Raw genomic sequence first — 21,718 nt, 5'->3', positions numbered from 1 at the left:
TCAATCGTCTCTGCAATAACATCCTTGCTCTTGATCTACCTGTCGATGGCCCAATCGCAATCTCCCCCCTTAACCCTGAACCCTCAAGGACATTACTGACGTCACCTGGTAAGTGGTTGAGTCTGCTGGCTGGTGGTGTAAATATGTGTACATATGAATGGGACAGTCACGTGTGCGGACGTCAAAAATATAATATACAATTGAGGGTATTTATTTTATTAGCCAAAACATCAGGTTTAATTGCTTGCAAGAAGAAGAAAAAGTTAGTGACTTGGCTGTTGAATGTTTTTATTCACATATTCTTAGAAATAAAATGATACAAATGATTATCAAACACGGCATACAGCACATTGTTATTGCCACCTTCTGACCCATGATAACATCTTTGATGCAAGAACTCTACCCTCCTGGCCGGTGTTTGTCCCCCTCATGCACCACACACACGATGGGCTGCACCCGTGTCGTCTTCCACACCCACGTCCGAAGCTTTTGACGTTGCCGGTCACTGCCCAGAAGGTAGAAGAGAGGATTGGCGCAGCAGTTAAAACTGACCAGCGGCTTCCACACCTTGAAGGCTATCATGGACACGTTGAGAAGATGACAGTTTCCGGGCAGGTAGACCCTGACAAACAAGTAGACGGTCCGCGCGATGTGATAAGGCACGAAACACGCAACGAACACGAGGAACACGGCCAGCACCTTGTGAATGGACTTGCTGCGCATTCGGGCCGTCCTCGCGTGCGAAGAGCACCTCCAGTAGAGCACCGTCACCATGGAGCAGTAACAGGTGATGACAACCAGGAATGGGATCAGAAAACCAACGAGGGCTAAAAACAGCCCATAGGGGAAGTATACTTTAAATTGCCCCGGGTTGGTCATTTCAAAGCACACCGTCCTGTTGTTAATCACGCCCGTGTGCGCAAACGCCAGAGTTGGTAAAAGCTCCGCCGTGGCCAGCACCCAAACCGAGCCCGACGCCAACCGGGCCAGCGTCCCGCACCTGAGACGCACAGCGGCTACGGGGAAGCACACCCCGAGGAACCGGTGCACGCTGACGCACGCGAGGAACCCCATGCTACAGTGCAGGTTGACGAAGAACAAAAACCTCACGCCTCTGCAGAGGATGTCGCCGAAGGGCCACAGCTCGCCCATGGCGTCGCTGACGACGAGCGGGGGCAACGTGAGCACGTAGAGGAGATCCGCCACGGCGAGGTTGGTCGTGTAGATGAGCGTGCCGCTCCGGTGACGCGTCGGAGCGCACACGCACCGCAGCAGGGCGCCGTTTAAAGTCAGGCCCAGCAGAAACACGAGGCTGTAGGACACCGGCAGGAGGATCCGCTGGTAGTAGTTGGTCACTGGACAGACTCCGTCCTCCATTCAAAAGTTTGATTATTCACTCGAGGATTAACCGACGCCACGTACCCGTTCCACAACCCGGGGCTCAGTGTAAAGAGGACGTGTGCTCATTTCTCAAATACTAAACTCGGGTGTTTGTTCAATTCCTGCGTCCCTCCTGTTCCCAGCCCCAGCATGTGTGATGTAACCCATTATAGCGCCCTATCTACGGCATGAGCAAATAGATACGGCCCACCGCGAGGCATCTCACGAGCCTGCAATAATAGGCTGTAGATACACTGTAGTGCGCGCGTGCCCTTCCCCGGAGACGAGGCGTGCACAACACTTAATGTTGTGATCGGACCCGATAGCCAAGTTTAAAGGACACCATACACGCACACCCGCATGGGGCACGCGTGCACATCGGCGCTGTATAAAACCGCGTGCAACACACTGCGCGTCCCGTTGGCTGCGAGAATTTTCCAAGTGTGGTCTCTCTCTCTCTCTCTCTCTCTCTCCCTCTCCCCGGCTGCTCCTGGCTCAAAGTGTTCACTTCATCTCTGTCTCACCGCGACACGCGAGAGCGAGGGGCACAGATAGAGAGCTCGTCATGCTGAGGAACGGCGCATACAGGTCAGTGGTCACGTCCATCCTCTGATCCGTGTCATTTTCACGTGCATGGCCACGGTGTTTATTATTAGAACGAACGACAATCTCCGGTACGCGCTGCTTCAAGATGCACCGGGCGGGAGGGGGGAGGGGGGGGGATCAAATCCTCAACAACGGTACTTCTCTGCAGATGAGCACAGGTTGCTCACGCGCTCGAAGGGCTGCCTCGTGTCCGCTGGGAGTTTGTGTTGTCTCTTAACTTGAGCGGTGTCCTTCCAGGAGCATGTACCAGGGAGAGGAGGCGAGGCTGCGCAGCGGGGGTCTGGCTGTGGCTCGGGAGAGGAAACACCTTGCTCTTTGCATTAATAACCAGGTAACTCTCGCTCTTTCTTACTTTACCTTGTTCGTGCTATTGATGGCGTGAAGGGCATCCGCTCATGGACGACGGTGTCTTCTCTCCGGGCGAAGGAGCTTTTCGGGCAAAGATGCCATTTCACTTTTCTGATATTTTTTTCCTAGGAGCAGCGTATGCTTACTGCTTCAGAAGCCAGGTCTCCAGGGGGGGGGTGAAAATGAGGCAATTCACTGTACAAACATTACATCCAGTGAGAACCCTGATGCATTGCGAGACGGCATCACTTAGGAAACTATTCCACATGAATCAATAACGGATACAGATCAGCGCCACACACAAGGGAACCCAAATCCCCCCTCGCTGTCATGTGTTATTCATTATTGCTTTGAATCCCGCTCCGCTTATTGAACCATTCACATGGCACGATTGACCAAATTCAATTTAGTTTGGGGAATTTGCTTTTTCATGTTGGCTCATGGCCTCTTTTGCATGGCAGCAGCTGAAAAGGTGGCATTACAGCTACATACCTCCCAGATTCCACAAGCAGGGAATATTCAGGGGGCAAATGACTGAGAATGCATCCGTTGCTCCTCGAGACGAGACCGCAGCTCATGTAAGGGAATAATTTAGAACTTTAAACAGTTTGCTACAAATTAGCTTCAGTTTTTTTCTTCTTCCGTTTTTGCGCATAGAAGTGAACAGAATCCCTGTACACTATCTCTATGCATTTGGGGCGAGTGCATAGGTGCACAAGTTCACCTGGTTGTATTGAGCCTGAATACTTGATGCCAGTGATGTAGTGTTGCGCATTATCGGCGGCTGAGGATATTGAGCGCATGAGCTCTGAAAGCACTGTTCCATCACGGCTTTCGACTTACTCTGCAATATATTCTGACGGTGCCACCTCTCAACACACTGTCTCTCTCTCTCTCTCTCTGTCTCTCGTCCATTGACATCGCCACTGGAACTTTCTCATTTTGACTCCAGATTTGTTCCAGTCCATTCCCTCTGCATCACTTGACTGTTGAATCTCATTATTGCTCCTTGCCAAATTGATTCAGCATTAAGTCCATGAGACGCCATGTCGGTTGATATGAGAAGAAGCTTGATGATGAGCTAACCAGTAATTGGCGTGTGAAACATGAATGAGGAGAGAAATAACGGTTATGGGATGTGGAGGCTGCTCCACGCGCTGTGTTGCTGTGAGTGAATCAGATTCATTGCGGAGGCGTGAATCCTCGAGGAAAAACATTAATCCATCCAGCTATTGCTCCATAATCAATGGGGGAGCCGAATTTACGGCCACAAGGCCGTGTTGTTAACCATTTATTCAAACAGCATGCCATGGAAGGTCACGTTTAATGGGATTAGACATGAAATATACAGTCCAGGTGAGGTTGTTGACTCCTGGAATTTTGAAATCATTAATCAGCGCCACGCATGAAGCCTGTTGTTCTTCCTAATTCAGTCAACATGCGGTAAACAATGTATCATGAACTTGTGTTCGTATCCAACAGGAGCAGAAATCCAGTGCACGCAGGTGCCATCCAGTCCATGTGTCATTCGACCGGGCAGGACTACAGTCCCCCCCCCCCCAGCCACTAACCGTGGGAGTCACATGCAGCGTTCTAGAGAGAGAGATGTACATAGTGGGAGTACGGTGCAAGGGAAGGGTGTCATATTTCAGAAGTGCATTATTGTCTCCCCCCCCCCCCCCCCCCCCCGGTGGGACACAGCTCTGCTGAGTGCTGTTTGGGCCAGCTCACTCAAATGCTCCGCGATTGAGCTGTAATAACCCGTGCCGGAGCAAGACGAGGCCCGGCCGCACACTGTCAGATGTATCTCGTCTCTCCGCGGTCATGTGATGGAGAAACATACATCCTTTGTTTGTGTGTGTGTGTTTCAATGCTTTAGAAGAAAGATTAAATGCCCTTTTTTTTTAAAATGCACTATAACTCTTCCTTTCATTGACAAAGATGCCTGCGTGGATACACACACGTGTCACCTACACACGTGTCACCTACACACGCTACTACATCCCATCACCACATCTTGGGAGGCGGGTTCGGTCCAAATGAGGGAGCGTAGTTGATCACAGAAAGAAGCTTCCTCCACTAAGGTGTGCACGCGGGCGTGTGTTTACGCTCTCACTTTCTCACCATAGGTCAGCGAGCAGAGCTCTTCTTTGGTTAATCCTACCGGGGGAAAGCGCTCCATTTTACATTTTGATAGACTATAGAGTCATTTTCTCCCTCTGGCGCCTCCTTCATCTCTTCTCGTCACACCCCAGCGATGTTCTACGCTTCTCGGGATGTCTTTCTCTTTCTCTTCATGGCCCCAATTTAGAAAAAAACATATGGCCTCCTCTTTCTTGTTATTGATGACCCCTCGCTCGCCTCATTTTACATCCCAGATATCCTCTTGCCAAACTCTAAATGCCTGACATTTTTCCCTGCAATCAACACTTGGCTCAACACATGTCCGGTTCAAGACTCATATAGAATAATCTATGAGCCTTATTGATCAATCAGTATTCCAAAACCTGCAGAAATCCTCATTCTTAAAGCAGGAAAACCAAAGATTTGATTCCGTTCCCCATTTCCATATCATCGAATACTTTACCGTTCTATGCTGTTGGTTCGACTAAACAAGCACTTTAAAGATGTTACATTAAACTCTGAGCACTGTGCAACGTCTAGTTCTTTAAACATAAAACTGCTTTCTTTTCTCTAAAATGCTATCATTTGGAATCTTTGTCTATTTTTTTGTCTGTTTTTCTGTCTCGATCTCTACTTAAAATATGATTGAGAGATTTGAGCTAAATGACATAAATGCATCCATTTCTCCCTTTTCGTTACCCGGTTGCCATAACACTAAGAGAAAATATCATTTAAAATGATGTTTATCACCTCCATCTCTCAGCAGGTTCTTTTTGTACTGAGTGGAAGGAGTAAATGTTGACTTCCATATTATATCCTTGCACTTACGGCGCATATAAATTAATTTCCGTTGTTACGATTACCAAGCATCTCCGCTCCAGCGGCTCTTCTCCTGATTGCACTTTCACCGGGACGGTCGGCCAGTCCAGATACGGCCACACGGCCAAACGTCTGATGCAGATGTTTAAGCGCCTCAGCACACTGCAATCCAACCCTCTGAGATCGGATTGATGTTTGTCTGTGTGTTTTTGTGTGTTCTCTCAGTGCACTGAGGTGTGTGTGTGTGTGTGTTGTGTTCATGTGTGTGGGATGTTCGTGGGAGTGACCACAATATCTGAAGGGCACAAAGAGCCAACCATCTCTCACACACTCGTGTGTGTGTGTGTGTGTGTACAGAGGCGGTGTAAGTGTGGACATCCAACTATGCCTGCCATCGATCCCCATGATAGAACTAGGACTCTGATAAATTATGATTTTAATAACTCACCAATTATGGAGCAGCATACTTTCTGCTATGTGTTTTTCTTCCCCTTTCTGTTTTCTTTCCATTTATCATTTCTCCGAGACCTTCTGCGCATTACGCTCTACCCTCATCTTTCCCAGCCTTTCAGTCTATTGATCTATTTTGCTATTGGACATAATGTGATTAAGCTGTTAACATATCCAGCAGAAAATTATTCTGTTAATATCCTTGTTTTTTGTGCAATTGCCTAATGCGGATTGTCATGCACCGTATATGTGCAATGACTGCTTTTCTACAGTCACCAGCTGCACCTGCATTCTTCCCTTCGTGTCTGTATTGCTCAAATCCAACTTTAGTCTTTGTCATCCGGTCCAGAGACCCGGTTGAAACCCGAGAGAAATGCCGGTTGGTTGTGGTTTGCGCTGTCAAGTTTACAAGGATAGAACTCGTGTAAAGAGTTAAAGTAGTATTCCCCTTTGACACGTATAGGAAATAAGGGTTCTGCCTTTAACTCTGAGATTGATAGTCGATTTATAAATGTATTATAACAACGTCTGCGCAATGGTTAATGAATTAGAGACTTGCATCAAAACGCAGTAAAAATGACCCATCCATGCACCCTGCTGCTAACATACAGATATATTGATTCCCAGGAGAGCTGCCTGGTTGCTTAGGGAGTGCATCCATCCATCTCGTGCCATTGAACTGTATGGCAGTGGCCCCAGAGCCGCATGACATCGACCTCAGCCACCCCCCCCACCCCCCCCCTCCGTCTCCCCACCACCTCCGTCCTGGCATGCAGCCGATGGCACCTGCAAGACACACACAGGCATCAGCAATAGAATGAACACACACACACACACATACTTGTCTATGCTGATTATTAGTGCCTACGTGTACAGACAAGCTGCCACTTTCAAGGTTACCTAACAGAAAGGAATCATATATAGAAGCAGATTCCTCTGCTTAGGTACAGTTACGTCTGTTTCCCAAACAAAATGCTCCGGGTTATTTATTGTCTGTTATGGAAGCACATGTTGCATCTGTGTCGCGGAAATGAAAAACACTGTTGAAATATTGGTGTTTTTCACTACAGGAAGAAGTGAAGAGATATCACCGCTACTGTAATCACAGTCACGGGGCAGCAGTTCCCAAGGTGGAGAGGTAAGACGTTACACAATAGTGTCCCTACTTTTCCCTCTGCATTCAATCTACAATGAGCGTGGTGCCTTGTGTTGCAAACCTCTTGTTCTAATGTACTTGGCCAAAGCAAATACATTTACTACATCCCAGTTTACATTTAGTGTATTCATTCAAAGGGCTATTTTATTTCATTTATGTTTAGCCCTATATTTCAGAATTTAAATATTATTTAATTTTTTTCCCTTTTTCAAAAATACACACTTAATGAGCATTGTTGGAGGAAACTTGACGTGGTTGAACTACTGTGCTAATTATGCATATCATGCATATCATGCAATGCACTGATTCCTTAATGACAAAGCCCCACTCAACCCTACCATCAAGCCACCAGAAGAAGTTACTAATTAGGTTGCGACCTCCAGAACAATATGAAATATCAACAAATAGAAATGGCGCTTGCGTAAATCCACCTTTGCTGTTTTTGTTGTCGCATGTCTGTTCATCCGTCTGATCACCATAGAAGCCACCCTCGTAAGAGTGAGGAAGCAGATGACAATAGCCCCCGTCGTCGTGAGCAACAACTGGAAATGAAGGCTATTGTGTGAGTATCGCCTGTGACCAATCTGTGCCTCAGAATATATTTATCTTTATATATATCTGTTTCTTTTTTTTTTTTAGTATCACCCATATTACCTGTGGGTGAATTGTCTTAATCACGTGGCAGAGATAAATTAATGTGTGGAAGGGGTCAGAGTGCACCGAACCCCATATAGAATGCCACCCTGCACATTTTTATTTAAACACGGGCCCGCCATTTTTTACGCCTCAGGCTTTCACGTCCTCGAAAGTCGAGAATAGAGAAGAGAAAGTTTCTGTGAAGAATCAACATGATTGGGGTGTAGAAAGGTGAGGCTGATAGCAAAGGACTCCCAGGATCAACTTAACACAGAGGCCACAGGAGCTGCAAAAACAGCAAAGGGAGAATAAAAGTTCAGAAAAGTGGGATTGAATAAGAAGGGGGCAAAGGTATTGGTTTTAGAGCTGGGAGTTATGGCTTAATTCAATTTGTTCCATTTGGCTCAGCTGTCTCTCTGCTCCACTGGAGGTGAATGTGTTTCTCCATCGGGTAATTGATCCCACACTCCATCCTGGGCCGGGATGTGTGGGGTGACTGCAGGGATAAAAGCAAGTGGAAAGAGAAGGGGAGAGAGATGGAGAGAGTGATCTCACGGACGGTACAAATGCCGGGGAGAGGTCAGAAAAGTGTGTGAGGCTTGAAGGGAAAAAAAAGAAACATTGGGGAAAGGGAAATAAATGAATGAAAATATGTTGCCAATGGCCGGGAAATGAATGTAAGAAAAGAAGGTTTTGAAGGAAATAACTAAAAAGAGAGAGAAATCTGAAATGGTGCATACTGACACCATTTTATTTTTTTTCATCCAATTTTGAGAAGTGTTTTTTTAACAATATTAACAGCCACAGCCAGAAGGAACATAACTTCCTGGCCTCCCAAAAGGCCTCCTCCCACATGGGCGCCAATAATGATGTCATATGTAGATGTCGCTGATTCATATCGTTTCATAAATGTTCCCAGCATCCAGCGGGCCTGGCGCGCGAGCACGTCCCGCACAGGGAGCCGCCAGGGACAAGGCCAGAACCGGGACGGCCATCGCCCCGGTGAGACGGCGCCCCCTGACAGCCAGCGGGACCCCCCCGGGATGACCACCAACATGTCTCCGGTAAGGACGTCCCACAGCGTGAATGAGGCAGGTGGCGACACATCTAGACCTCTTGTGAGTCATCAGCTGTGATCTGCTGTTCGTGCAGAGAACCCAAAACGAATGGCTGAGTGGATGCAACAAAGGAGAGCGCTAAGAAGGGACTGAGGGGGGGGGAGTGGTGTTTACCTCCAGTGTCATCTGGGGACCGCAGGGGTCGTATTGGTGGAGGTGGATTGGATGCCAGCTGGCACTCTGCCCAGATCTCTAATTAGTCGTTAATTAGGTACATTTTCAAAGCTTGGTGATTGATTAATGAAGTGCCTCTGCCCTTGCCCCCCCCCCACCGGCTTCCCAAACCACCTCCTCACCTCTTTCTTCTCCAGAGGGACCACGGGGTTTGGTGAGGAGGGGGGGGGGGATTAAACAGTGCTCACAGAGCATGACAGTCAAACAAATGCCAGAGAAGAAGAAAAGAGAAAAAATAACTATATGAGCATTGAGAAGAGAAGGGGAGAGACAGAAACGGAAAAAATGGGAGGAGGGGAGGGGGGGGGGGCAGCGATGAGGAGATGAATGCGGAGATGCGAGGAAGGCGATTTCCGAATCGCCTCGAGTTCTAAGTGGCAGACAAGGACACACAGACACAAACCAACAGGCACGGTCCCTCTCCGCTGGTTTCTCCGTCTGTGTTGGCTCGCGCGGCGTAGTATTCTCACAAAGCGCTCTCCTGCCCACGCTCTCTGCAGAGACTCGGCACGGAAAACTATGATGTCATGTCTGCACACTCAGTAGTGTGTGTGTGTGTGTGTGTGTGTGTGTAGGAGGTGCACTTTCTCGCACTCCCAGCGGCCAGAGGAAAGCGAGATTCCCTTTGCAAACAGATGGGCTGGCGTCCTGGTGAGACGCCGCTCGTGTACGTGCGAGCAGCGCGCGCGCACGCTTTGTTTTCAGCTTGTTTGTTCTGCTTGAAAGACTTTTGTTGTTCATTAGCACAGAATAACAGCAGTAAATGTCTCACTAATTAGAAAGTTACTGTAACTTAAAAGACGAGATGACAATGAACCCCTCCGCCTCTCCTCCATTTCTCCCCTCTCCACTTCCCTTTGTTTCAACGTGGTCTTTATTGGAAAAATAATAAATCTGCCACACATCCGATCCCTTGGTGGAATATAGTGTGGCCTCTATAGTCCCCTCCCACCACACCTTTGTAGGATTAAAGGGGATTTATTCCCCAAAACAGAATATCATATTAAAAAAAAAATTGCTTTGTTTCTCCCAGCCGAAGACGTTTTACTCTTTTTACACTTCATTCATTGCTATGGAAACTTTACATCCCTAATCAAATTTGACATGCAAAAAAAACCTATAATAAACATATCAAATACGATGCACAGTCATAGACTAAAACTTAAAAAAAAAAAAATAGTTTTAAGGGATCTATTATGAAAAATTTGGAGTTATTGTCCTAGACAACCCAGTCATTATTTTATGGGCTGTCTCAATCAGAAAACACATGGTTCAACCAGCATTCCAGATTTGTCTTCCCTTTCTTTGTAAAAAAAAAAAAAAAGTAAAATGTTAGATACCGTGTGATGTACTGCAATTCATTCTTACGTATATAGTGAGACTTGTTTGTAAGAGTGGGTCGGTTGTAGAGTTGCTAACCTTGTGCAGAGATCTAATTAAAGTCAATGTGTATGTATATATATATATATAATATATATATATATATATCAGCATATATTCAGCATACAATTTATTAAGATCTTTCATAACAAATATTCTTGTGTACAGTATTTGGTCAATCATAGTCCCTAGAAAGCATCTCAACAGCCCTACAGCAACAATCCTCTCAGTTTTTTGTTCTTTCCCTCTGCGCTCTGTTCTCATTCACACTGTCTCACTCTCCTGTGGCTGTGTTGCTCTCTGAAGGACAGACATTCAGCAGTGTGAGGCCTGGGCGCCGTGTTTTGTGTGTGTGTGTGTGTGTATACATGTGGGCTCATGGGAGGACCTTGGTACTGGCCCATAGTAGAGGTAGGGATCAAACTTGCTTCATGCATATTACATGGAAGTTATATTGAACAGTTTTGTGTGTGTGTGTGTGTGTTTTCCTCTCCATATGCTCACATTCAGAAAACATCCTCAATTCACACTCCGTCTCACATAACACCATATGGAATTCCACTGATTATATCAATGTCATGGTGTCTTTTACATCTTTCTACATGTATTAACCATTTATTGCATTCGTCCAGCAATGCCTGCTGTAACCCTAGACCCAAATGAATTATTAATACACTGAGGGGCCATGTCCTGGAACTCCTGCTCTGGTCAATGCACGGCCCGCTGATGGTAAATCAATAGATCTGACTGGTCTGAGCACATTGCTGGCTGACCTGTGGGGCTGCTGTGTAGACGTGTGTTGGGTTGTTTTGATATGCAGAAAAACAATACGATACTCTGTTTGAGCATGTCATATGATCCCCACTGAAAGGTGATTACGTGATATGTGGCTGTGAAATTGTTAACCTGCTGTGCAAATTGGCTTTCCTGCCGAAAATTTGATGAGCAGATTTCACACCACTTTAAGTTAGCTTGTTTAATGCCATACGCTGAGGGCACTACTCACGGTAAGGTAAGCCATGTTTCAAACTTACCTGAAGTCTGAACTTAACATTCTGCACATTGACTTGCGTTACGTGCTGACTCTGTGGTTTGAGTGGATCCCTGTGATTCACAGTGTGGGATCCCTTTGGGACGGCTCGCTGAGTTTTATTCTGAGACACAAACCAGGGATCACAGCCGAATGTACTGCGATGAGAATGAAAATGAGATACTTCAGTGCCGTGTCTGATGCTGATGCTGCTGCCGGTCTGCATGATCATTAATTCAATAATGTCAGTGATGAATAGTTAGGAGACCAGAAGGGCTGTCGGTAGAAGAGATTTTAAAAAATGGTGTGAAATATGGACATAAACACATTAGATCGTCTATGCTTGGTCGGCGCTTGTGCAAGTGTGTGTGTGTGTGTGTGTGTGTCCGTGGTTTGCTAACAGTGTGTGTTGACATTGATCTGTTCCCATCGGTGTGACATGTTTGCAAGTTTTCCTCCTCCTCTTCTGTGGGCCGGGCAGAGGGAAAGTGTCAGTGTAAGCATTCCTGCCGCCTGCGTGGGAGATCGTTCTCTCATCTCTCACCGCCAAGAATCCCACAAAGCGCAGTGACGGCTTCATCCGCGCCTCCACATCTACCCCACGTAATCCCTTTTTCCTATCCTCGTTCCACGTCGTCCCCCGCCTTCCCTCCCACTACCTCCTTGATGTCTCACGTTTACACATCCACACACACACACACACACACACACCAGACCCCCTGCTTCAGCAGACCGATGCTAACAGATTACTGGTTTTATTGCTGTCAGTTGGTGTCTGGTTTGAAATTAATTTATATACCTCTGGCTGCCCTGCAGTTGAAATCGATTGGGCTTAACTCATTTAACAGCAATGACATTTGCCTATTAGCTTATTTACTGTCAAGGCAGGCTCGGGCTCGGGCTCGGGCGGCTCCTTAGGAGACAGTAACTCTTGCATTTGTACACGTAGGGAGGCAACATTTAAACTCCAGTACACACAGAGACGTGGTCTTAAATCAGCTGTACAAGATTAAATTAGAAAAAGCCAAATTGCTCTTGTTTTTATTGATTTATCTATTATATTTGGGGAAGATGACACCCTGTTTTATAATGGGATCCAGTGTAAGTTTGCTTCTGTTTTTCATTAATGCCAACTCAACTATTTGATATTGTGTTAATGTGATATAATGCAATGAATACAATTACACACTATGAATAGCAACAGCGATCGTGTGGGGCAGGGCTGAGCAAATCATCGAAAGCCTTTTTTGTCTATTAAAGAAAAATTTCCCAACTAAAGCTTTTTTTTTTTGCATCATTCACTTACTCACAGATTATTATTTGCATATAACCAAACACTCATTTTGTTTAAAAACTGAATTTTCATGCCAGTTCGTCTTTGAGTCTTATTTGTCATGCAGGGGCATATTCTGAGACATAAACCAGGGATCAAAGCTAAAGTAATGTGATGAGAATGATCATGAATAGAAAAGGCATAAAAAAGCAGCGGCCTCGTGGCAGAGAGCAGGTCGTCCTTCAATCCCGGGACGGACGGTTTGATCCCCGGTAGTCTCTGGTAGTCTATGCCTGTGTCCTTGGTCGATCTAACACAAAGTTCCTCCCTTAGATGTGACTGCGGCTTGTGAATTTCCTATGGCTGGTAGTTAATTGGAACGGGTAGGTGGCACCTTGTACGGCAGAAAAATGCTCATATGGTAATTTCACACAAACGTTCTGATCGGATAAAAAGATGAAATGATAATCATTTTGATGGGATTTTTTTCTGGCGGAGGCATACAACCTAGAGGCGTGAAATAGAAAAAAAATATCCAATTCTCCTAATAATTTGCTTGTATGCATCCAGGAAAAAGTTGGCGAGACTCGGTGGTTCGCGTTGTTCAGTGACCCTGCGTCATGTTTGTATGAATGTTGTAACTCCGACTGCGGCACCATGAATCTCCCCGGCGGACAGAATCCGTCAAACAGGAACAAGATGCGATAAACGAAACACACGGGCCCGTCAATTGCAAGATTTTTAGGCCCCCGCGAACGGTAACGTTAACCCGAGACTTAACAGCTTGACTTTTTTGCTTACACAGACAAACACGCCACACAGACACCCACACGTTGACCCTCTTGTGCATTCTTTCATATGGAGGTCTTAGCTGAACTTAAGTTTTGCTTTAAATCCGAAAAAAAAAATGCTGAATGAGCGTATTGACTGCGTTGTACGTGTGAGTCATCGACAGCTTCAGTGATATTTACGGTATGTGTCCCGTTAGCGGAACGGACATTATTTTGATGAAACATTTTTCGGTAATTATCAACGCGTGAGAATGAACACAGACGTAATGCACGTACCTCAGCATGCACGCAATCCGACACGCTGAAAGTGTGCCTCAAAACTGCCATTGATTTAGTGAAAGCCCGTTGGGAAGATATCTTAGAGATGTATCATGTCCATGTGGTAGAGAGGGAAAAGAGGAGAGAGACGGTGTGTGGTGAAGGTGGAGAGGGAGCGATGGATGCTCAGAAAAGCTGAAATGAGGAGGTGAGAGAATATGAGGAAGATGTAGTGGATTTTAGAACGACTTTGAGGATAACATCTCTAAATTAGAGCCTCCGTGAGGCTTCATTTGTGCGATTGTGATGTGGAGTGTGTCAAAGTGTGTCGTTCTTCCTCCATCGGCGTCTACACCAGATTAGGTTAGTGTTGACCGTTGCATCTGTGGGCCTGCAGAGAAACACACACACACGCCCACATGCCGTGCACACAAATATAAAACGCACCAACGGTCCTCAGTGTCACATGAAGAGCATCTTATGACCCCTTCACACAGAAATCAATGAACGCTGCTGCACAAATAGAGAAGAGTTGACATGTTGAAAAGGGAGGAGGGCGAGGTGGATGCTTGTCGAGGTTCTGGGGGGAAGATGAAGAGAAAAGGGAATGCGCATTTGAGCTCAACTTAGTCTTCTCAGTTCAGGGCATTCACTGGATTTACAGGACCCTGAATGACGTGATTTAATATTTACAGCAGCCTGTACAATGAAAGCCATTGTTTACAGACGTGGTGTTGGGATTTGATTGGATGCCGTTGTTCGCCGCAGTCTCCCTCTTAGCTGCTAACTGCTCATTTATCCGGAAATCGGGCCATTCAGCTGACATTACTTGAACTGAACCGGAGTACAACACGCTCACACATGGGCGCACAGACATGGATTTGACTTATATGCCAGCACACAGACTATAACGAAACATAAATCTGCGTGGAGTGTCTCTGAGCCATCTGCAGCAGTAATAACAATCTGGTACCTGAGGCAATATGCTCCGCTGTTCTATTACAGCACACTTCTCTCTGCACACACACCTTCCCCCCCCCCCCCTCCCCCCTCCCCCCACTTCTCTTTCTGCAGAATTTTTTCTTCACCGTCTCTTTTCAGTCTCCCGCCTCCCGCATAGGGCTCGTCCCCCTCTTTAGCCCATGCACATTGGGCTCGGTCCTCATGGCCGGTGAGTCTTCCATAATGAGATCCCTGGAGGAGAGAGGAGCATGGAGGAGCAGAGGAGGGCGGCAGCGGGGGAGGACAAGAGTTGAGGGGAGATCTCCTCTCTGACCCGCTCAGATGAAACCTCTGGAATAGTCCACACTGCCCCTTCGCCCCCTCTGCAGCCGTCCACCATCACTGTCAATCAGATCAGAGCCATTGTAATCCTCATTCTGACACTATCCCCAGCTGTGTGCACAGTACGGTACACTTGGTGCTGAGGAAGAGCAGGATCTGACGGGGAGATCCAGAGACATAAATTAGTAGCAATCCGTCGAGGAGGAGGAGAAGGAAGAGAAGGAAGCTGTGTTGTAGGATGGAACCCCGCAGGGTGTGCATTATGTAGAAGGAGGGTAGGGAAAGCAAAAGAGGGAGAGAGAGTGAAGTCCAGGCTGTGAGTTACGTGATGTCTTACCTTGGTGGTGCAGAGGGTCCATAAGGTGGTTCTTCTTCTTCTTCTTCTTCTGCTTCTTCTTCTTCTTCATCTTCATCTTCATCTACAACGACGACACCCGGCTCGCTACCCGCAGAGTCCCTGGACTGTCTCTTCTACCACCGTTGCTTAAAGGATTTCCAGCGACAGAGCTCATTTTAAGTTCATACGCCCTCCTATTTTTTGAACAATAATCTCTCTTCCGCTGTTTCACTCATCCACAGATTACTTATTTCCATCGACCACAAGGAGGCTAAGTAGAAAGGAGTGAAGAGCCGGTCAATGGCTGTTTAACTAGAGGCACCTCCCTGATATCATAAAGCCCGGGCTGTGACAGCTAGCTGCTGATTGTCTCATTAGTCTGTGGCCTAGCGGAGAGCCGAGCTTCTCATCACCGCTCTAACAGCGCAGTAACAGCTTAAGCTGGAGCACTTTGATTAATGAAATGTTTTCTGGCCATTTAAGTAGTAGTTGTTTTTGCCAATGTGACGGTGATTGTTTATCTAGCTTTTCCGTCTGTCTTCCACGCCGATGTCGTCCCGACTTTTCCTCTGTTTCGCTCTCTTTTTGCCTGTGCCTGAGACCCACCTAAGGCCTTGAAAGAAATGATGCCAAATAGGCATTCAAATGAGTATTTTGGGGGCCAGTGTGCTTCTGGGTCCCCTGCTGTAACGAGCCATGTGTCTTTTCTCTTGGTAAGGAGCTGCTCAATGGGCTGTCCTTCTTTTGGCTTTATTTCCAGATAAAGACACAGCAGTGGTTGGAGCAGTCTCAGAAATATTGGATTCCGTCAGCGCTTTTGATAATAGTTTGGTTAAATAGCGTGACACAAGTATTGTTTTTTGGCTCAGTTGATTCTCAATATTTTCCAGCCTGAGAGCTCATATGCCAAACTGACCCATTGACATTATGCCCGCTTCTGCAAATCTAACCTTTAACCACTCAGCCATGTTGAATGTGCATGTGTGTGTTTGTGTTGTTATATTGGATATGTGTGTTAAGCATGCCAGTGGAGGCTCTTGATGTCAGGTGGGTGGATTTCTCAAAGGCACATTTGATCTCTGCCCAACCTTTATCGTGTCTTTTTGATCTACGGGTCAGGGTTGAAAGGAGGAGGTGTTGTCCTCTGGTTTGATGCACATGAAGAGCAGGAGTTCTTCACCACAAAGATTCGATCATAACACAATAAAGGAGTGAAAAGATGCAATGAAGATTGCTTTGGCCCTAAATGCACAAAACTCCTGTAGTGCGGTCCAGTGAACATTTTAGGGTGCTCTAGTGTGTCGGGGAGTCTTCCCTGCCAAGATCCTTTTGCTTTGAAGTCTTTCCCCATAATAGATTATCAAATTTTTGAAGTTAATGGGAAAACCTGTATTTGCATATGCACTTCCATTAACTATGAAAGTACTGTACAAGCATGTGTGTATCCATGTCTAGTTGCCTCTGTGGCAAGAAGGTCTTAATTCAAATGCCATCCTAGAGCTCTTTAACCTGTCAATCATAATCCTAAGCAAATTGTAAAATAAATCAGCCGAACAGGTGAGAACTGTCACTCTCCGCTCCGAGTTACGCAACCTCAACTCAGCACTAGTTGGTCCAAAGCACACTATGTATTTTGTGCCAAATGTTTTCTATATAAATAAATCCCTGCTTTAAAGCTATGGCTTATCTCACTTTGCATAATGGCTATGGTTGTGAATTTAAATTAAAACTTTAATTCTTGATAATCCATTTATTATCCTATAATCCATGCTCTATGTTACTGTTTTGTGACCGTTTTTTAAAAATGACATTGTTAAATGCCTGTGCAAGCTTCAAGCAGACCCAGCAGCATTGCATTCCCATTTGTTTGCTTGTTCATTTTATTTACACATTACAAATAGTAAAAATGCCTCGGGAAATTAAGAGGTAAGAATTACACGGGTGCTTTATGAGCAAAACAGCCAGTAGGATTATACCTTTCAACCACTATTGATTATTATTCAGCCGGACCTGAGTCATCCCCAAAGCCCCACCTCTTATATTTGTCATTTTTTCTTCTTTTGAGATTCAAATAAATTCTCCCACCAGCTTCATCATCTCTCTCCTCTGTATAATAATGAATAAAATGGGGTGTGAGCTTGACAAGCGGACCAGTGCACCATCTGAATGCACGCCAACCCTCTCAGTCGGTAATGAGCTCAGTGACCGATAGCATGAGGCTGTGAATAAAAGAAGCTTGCATAGCGTTTGCTTTGGGTCAGTGTGAAGAGCTCAGATATTTGAATGTAACTAAGAGTGCACCTTCACATTTAGAAGAGCCGGTTGAAGTTGTTCAGGTATCTCATCAGTATGCCCCTCGGGTGCCTCTGACAGGGAGGGGACCCTGAGGCAAACCAGGAATATGCTGGCAGTATCATATAGTGTGTCTTCCACCTGGCTTTGGGGAGGTTCTGGTAAACCTCAAGGTGAGCCGAGGGGAAGCGGCTACGTGGAGGGGCATCTGTGATACTTTGCGTAGCCTAAACTCCCCTCCGTGACCCACATAAGCAGCAGAAAATGGATGGAGAGAGAGGAAGCAGTGTCACCTTATCCTGACAACTTGGGATTGCTGACGTCCCTCACATTTCACACCACATCGGGTGTGGTGACGTTCACCGCATGTCTTAGGATAGATTACACGGATCTTGGAGCAAATATTGTGTTCATGAAGCAATTTCAAAAGGACCCATCGGTAACGGCAAACACTGTGGGTCTGTAGCCACTGTGGGCGGTTAATGACTACCCTGAGTTACTGCTCTCTCTCTGTGAACATAATGTTATGTGAGGGAGGTTTACGATGCTGTTTACAGTAAAACATTTACTTTAGAGAATTATATCATGCATCAGCACCCAATGTTCCGCCCCCCTTAAGTTCTTTGGAAGATGCTATTTCCTGCCACAGAGTGAATGAAAAGGCTGAATTTGAACCAAAGGAAAAATAGCAAGACAGTGTGAAGGTGCTTTTTTGGGTGGAACACTGCTTATCTTTCTTTTACGTTTCAAAAGGAAACCACTTATATTGGACATGTGTCACTAGACTATCAATCCAACAATATCTAAATATGAATTCAAAATGAATGTCTTCAAATTACCTTTAATTGGGAATATTGTGTTCAATATTTAACTATATGTGTAAACATACATGTTATGTCAAAATGACCTTCAAATAAAAAAAAATAACCTTCAGTCCTGGACTTTTCCCATGAAAGCACTTCCATGTTAGCAAGTGTAAATAGGCTGATTTTTTTGTCTCTAGAATACCTACAATCCAAATTCCTTTTTCTGTCTGATCAACAATTCAGATATCAAGAAATATAAAAGAAAAAAAAATAGAAGTTAATTGTCACATCTGAGAATTTACATCCAGCTATTGTTTGGCCCTATGACCTGGTACTATTCCTAAATCAATCCAAAAGTTTGTCTATTCATTTTCTGTAAATCAACAGTTTGATTGATTTTCTCCTTTGCAGAATATAAAGTAAACATCTTTTTAAAACGGCGTCGTGTTCTAGGCGCTCCAGTGACACGCTCACTGCACCTCATCTCACACCCTGAGTGCGAGCTCTGATACGTTGAGATTCAAAGTTGGATGCTAAAGTGAGCAGCGGTAAGTAGGCAAATGTATTCAGGACGCATACAGAGAGAGACGGAGACCGACATCGGCTTACCACTTCTTTTGTTGTTTAAGCACAAAAACTGGTTTTATGCATTTAATGAGAAGTAAGCTCAGAGTCAAGTTGGAGTGATAATGAGGGGATGAAAAGCTTATGTGAAGAATCGGGGGTTTGAATCTTTAAAATAGTAATATGCAGGCTTTCAGGTAGAAAAATGAACCATAGAATCATTTGTCCAATGTCTGGGTCCTTTTTAAAAGAGGCGACATTGAGGGAATGAAGCCCTTTATTCATAAATACTGTAGGGGACCACCGCTACAGCACAGCAGCTAATTACTAACCCCTGTGGGCATTCTGGGGATCACATTTTTCCTGTGGTTCGAGTTTTATTTACTCCGCATTGAAGACATATCTAGAAGCTAAAAATGTCTCCTCATAAATTGATCTCCTTTAATCGATGCGGTGGTTAATCAAAGTGTAGGAATGCCGTTTAAATGTCACAACGGCAGAGGGAGAATTAATGCATTGGTTTATGTGCTCAGTCTTGTTTACATCCAATCTTACACTCTCTCTATATTTGTACATCTCGTCCTCTTTCTCTCACACCGTGTGTTGACTGTTAATTGGCTTGTCTGTCGCCCCAAAATAATTATTTTCTCTCTGTGTGAGGCATATCAATATGCTTCACATTTAAATATATATATTTACATGTTCCTGGTTCCCTGCCAGTAAAAAAAAAATGTATGTGCCAAAAGAGATATTTGGGACAAAACTGCTCATGAAGAATTTAAGGTATTTTTTAAGAAACGGTAACCTAGCATATCCTCAGGTTTGATAAAAATCAGATATTTTCTCAATATGTGAAGTCATCCTTGTTCCTATTTAATACTCTTTTTTTCATGCCCTACATTATTTTCTTTATCTATCTCTCACTCTTTCCTCCTTTATTTTTTTCTTTCTCTTTTTCACCTCTACATTAAGTAGGAGACATTATTAAAGCATTTCAGGGGCCTGGTGCACATTTCACAGTGGCGCTGCTGGACAGGGTCAGATCGTGTGAATATGGAGCGCAGACATTTACACAGACAGCTACCGCTCAGGGAGTACAAGTAGCAGATCTGTGATTCCACGTGTTGAAATGTGTGTGTGTGGGTAGTCTCCTAAAATATTCAATGTCACACTTTCATCACCTCTGTTATTGACGATTTGTCTGACACAAAGAGAACAAACTCGCGTACACCAAAGCAGATGCCTCACAAGGTCTCACCTCCAAAAATAAGACCGATACACAGAAGTAAGACCTAAGGTAGAAAGAGGCAATGGAAATGTGAGCTAATTATCGGTGCTGCAGAGCTGTTTCATTGCATCAGTTGGAACAGTTTTGACAAAACGATTATTAACTTTCTTGCTTGAGAGTTAGATGAGAACATTCTAACACAATCTGTACAACAGCACCTCTGATGCTCACTAATTATCACGTCACACAATGTTGTTTTTAATCCGTACAAAGAAAAAGTTATCATTTTACGTATCGGTAATTGTACGTGCTAAGCTAAAGTAGTAGCATTACATTCATCTAACTATTCCCTGCTTGAACTCTTGACAAGAGACAGCCGATAAATAACATGTAAGAAAGTAGTCACCATCGCCGCCAGCGGAGAGCAGAATCAAAATGTAGAATAACACAACACAGGTCTGTCATTTTATTATTCTCAGCGTTCACGTCCAGGCGAGCACACTCGAGCTAGATGGAGATAACTCACCAGCTTGTTTGAAGGTGCTCTGCTGCACCAGTGACTGGTGGTGGCTGTAGTACTATGTGGATCCGTAGTGGTTATATTTAGCTCCTTATCTCCCAGACGACTCTCTCGGCACACGGTCGCCCAGGCACAGCAGCCTATTCTGGAGAGAAGGGTAGAAAGTGGGAACAGCTAATGCCACTCTGGCCAAGACAGAACCCGGTCCTTAATAATAAGCTTTTGTTTGGACGAACCTTTTTTGTGCTGTGTTTCTTGGCCATGAGTGTACAATAATGGTCTCCTTTTTGCCGCAGTTGTCAGTTTTATTTTCCTTGAGCCTCGCAGAGATATAGATTTTTTCAATTCTTATGAGCTTTTCCCCTCACCTGTGTTGTCTCTTTACTTTCTGTCATTCTCTCCCAGAGCTGTTTCCTTCAGTAATCCGTCTGGCAGAATGAGAGTCGGAAAACGGCGTGTGTGTGTGTGTCTGCGTTTTTTTTTGTGTGTGTTGATGTTCCTTTCTGATCCCTCGGAGTGTTTGAAGCTGCATTACATCAGATTCTCTACACTGTCTCGGAAGCCCTGCTGTCATTGTGTATAGTGTGTGTGTGTGTGTGTGTGTGTGTGTGTGAGCAGGATGGGCTGAGGCGCTGATTTTCGCATGCATCCTGTATAAACAGGAGAAATGCACAAAGGAAGTCGTACTTGTGTATACTCAAAAGGATTGCACTCTGGCAATCCATGTGAGAAAATCCAAGCATGTAAGCGTGTGCGATGCACACCTTTACACAGTACGTGTGGAGATGACATCAGTATATTGTGCTGCTGACACACTGGGACTTTCTCTTCTGCATTATAGATAAGGAAGCTGTGAACAGCTTGTTTGCTTTCTAAATTAAGTTTATCCCTCCCCTTTTTTCCCTTTCTACCTCTCTCTCTCTCTCTCTCTCTCCCCCGCTTCCTCCCTCCCTGGCACTCTCTGAGAGCTATTGCATTTAGGCTTTTTAGACCTCAAGATGAGCCAAAGATTGTGCATGTTTGTGTGCGTTTGCCTTTTTATTTTAATTTCCTTATTTTTTGCACACCTGGGTCCATAAGTGGCTTTCCAGTGGTATTTGGTGTGAGCAGCTCTCATCTTTAATGCATGCTGCCCTGTGTGTGT

General features: G+C 45.2%; 2 protein-coding genes across 2 annotated transcripts in view; one reads left to right on the top strand and one right to left on the bottom strand.

The window, feature by feature from the left end:
* Window positions 1–271: 271 nt before the first annotated feature.
* Window positions 272–1,839, bottom strand: LOC119214647 (P2Y purinoceptor 6-like). Its single transcript, XM_037466530.2, has one exon. The coding sequence runs from the start codon at window positions 1,375–1,377 to the stop codon at window positions 400–402; it is 978 nt and encodes a 325-aa protein (XP_037322427.2). The 5' UTR covers window positions 1,378–1,839; the 3' UTR covers window positions 272–399.
* LOC119226383 (schwannomin-interacting protein 1) overlaps window positions 1,834–21,718 on the top strand; it is a 153,049-nt gene continuing 133,164 nt past the window's right edge. The window contains exons 1-5 of the mRNA XM_037484359.2: window positions 1,834–1,968; window positions 2,224–2,317; window positions 6,798–6,865; window positions 7,365–7,445; window positions 8,439–8,583. Of these exons, the coding sequence (XP_037340256.2) occupies window positions 1,946–1,968; window positions 2,224–2,317; window positions 6,798–6,865; window positions 7,365–7,445; window positions 8,439–8,583 (411 nt within the window). The 5' untranslated portion in view covers window positions 1,834–1,945. The remainder of the gene's footprint in view (window positions 1,969–2,223; window positions 2,318–6,797; window positions 6,866–7,364; window positions 7,446–8,438; window positions 8,584–21,718) is intronic.

The sequence above is a fragment of the Pungitius pungitius genome, chromosome 3 (assembly GCF_949316345.1).
Source record: "Pungitius pungitius chromosome 3, fPunPun2.1, whole genome shotgun sequence".
NCBI lineage: Eukaryota > Metazoa > Chordata > Actinopteri > Perciformes > Gasterosteidae > Pungitius > Pungitius pungitius.
The sequence above is the reverse complement of the archived record's forward strand: the minus strand, read 5'-3'. Positions and strand labels throughout refer to the sequence as shown.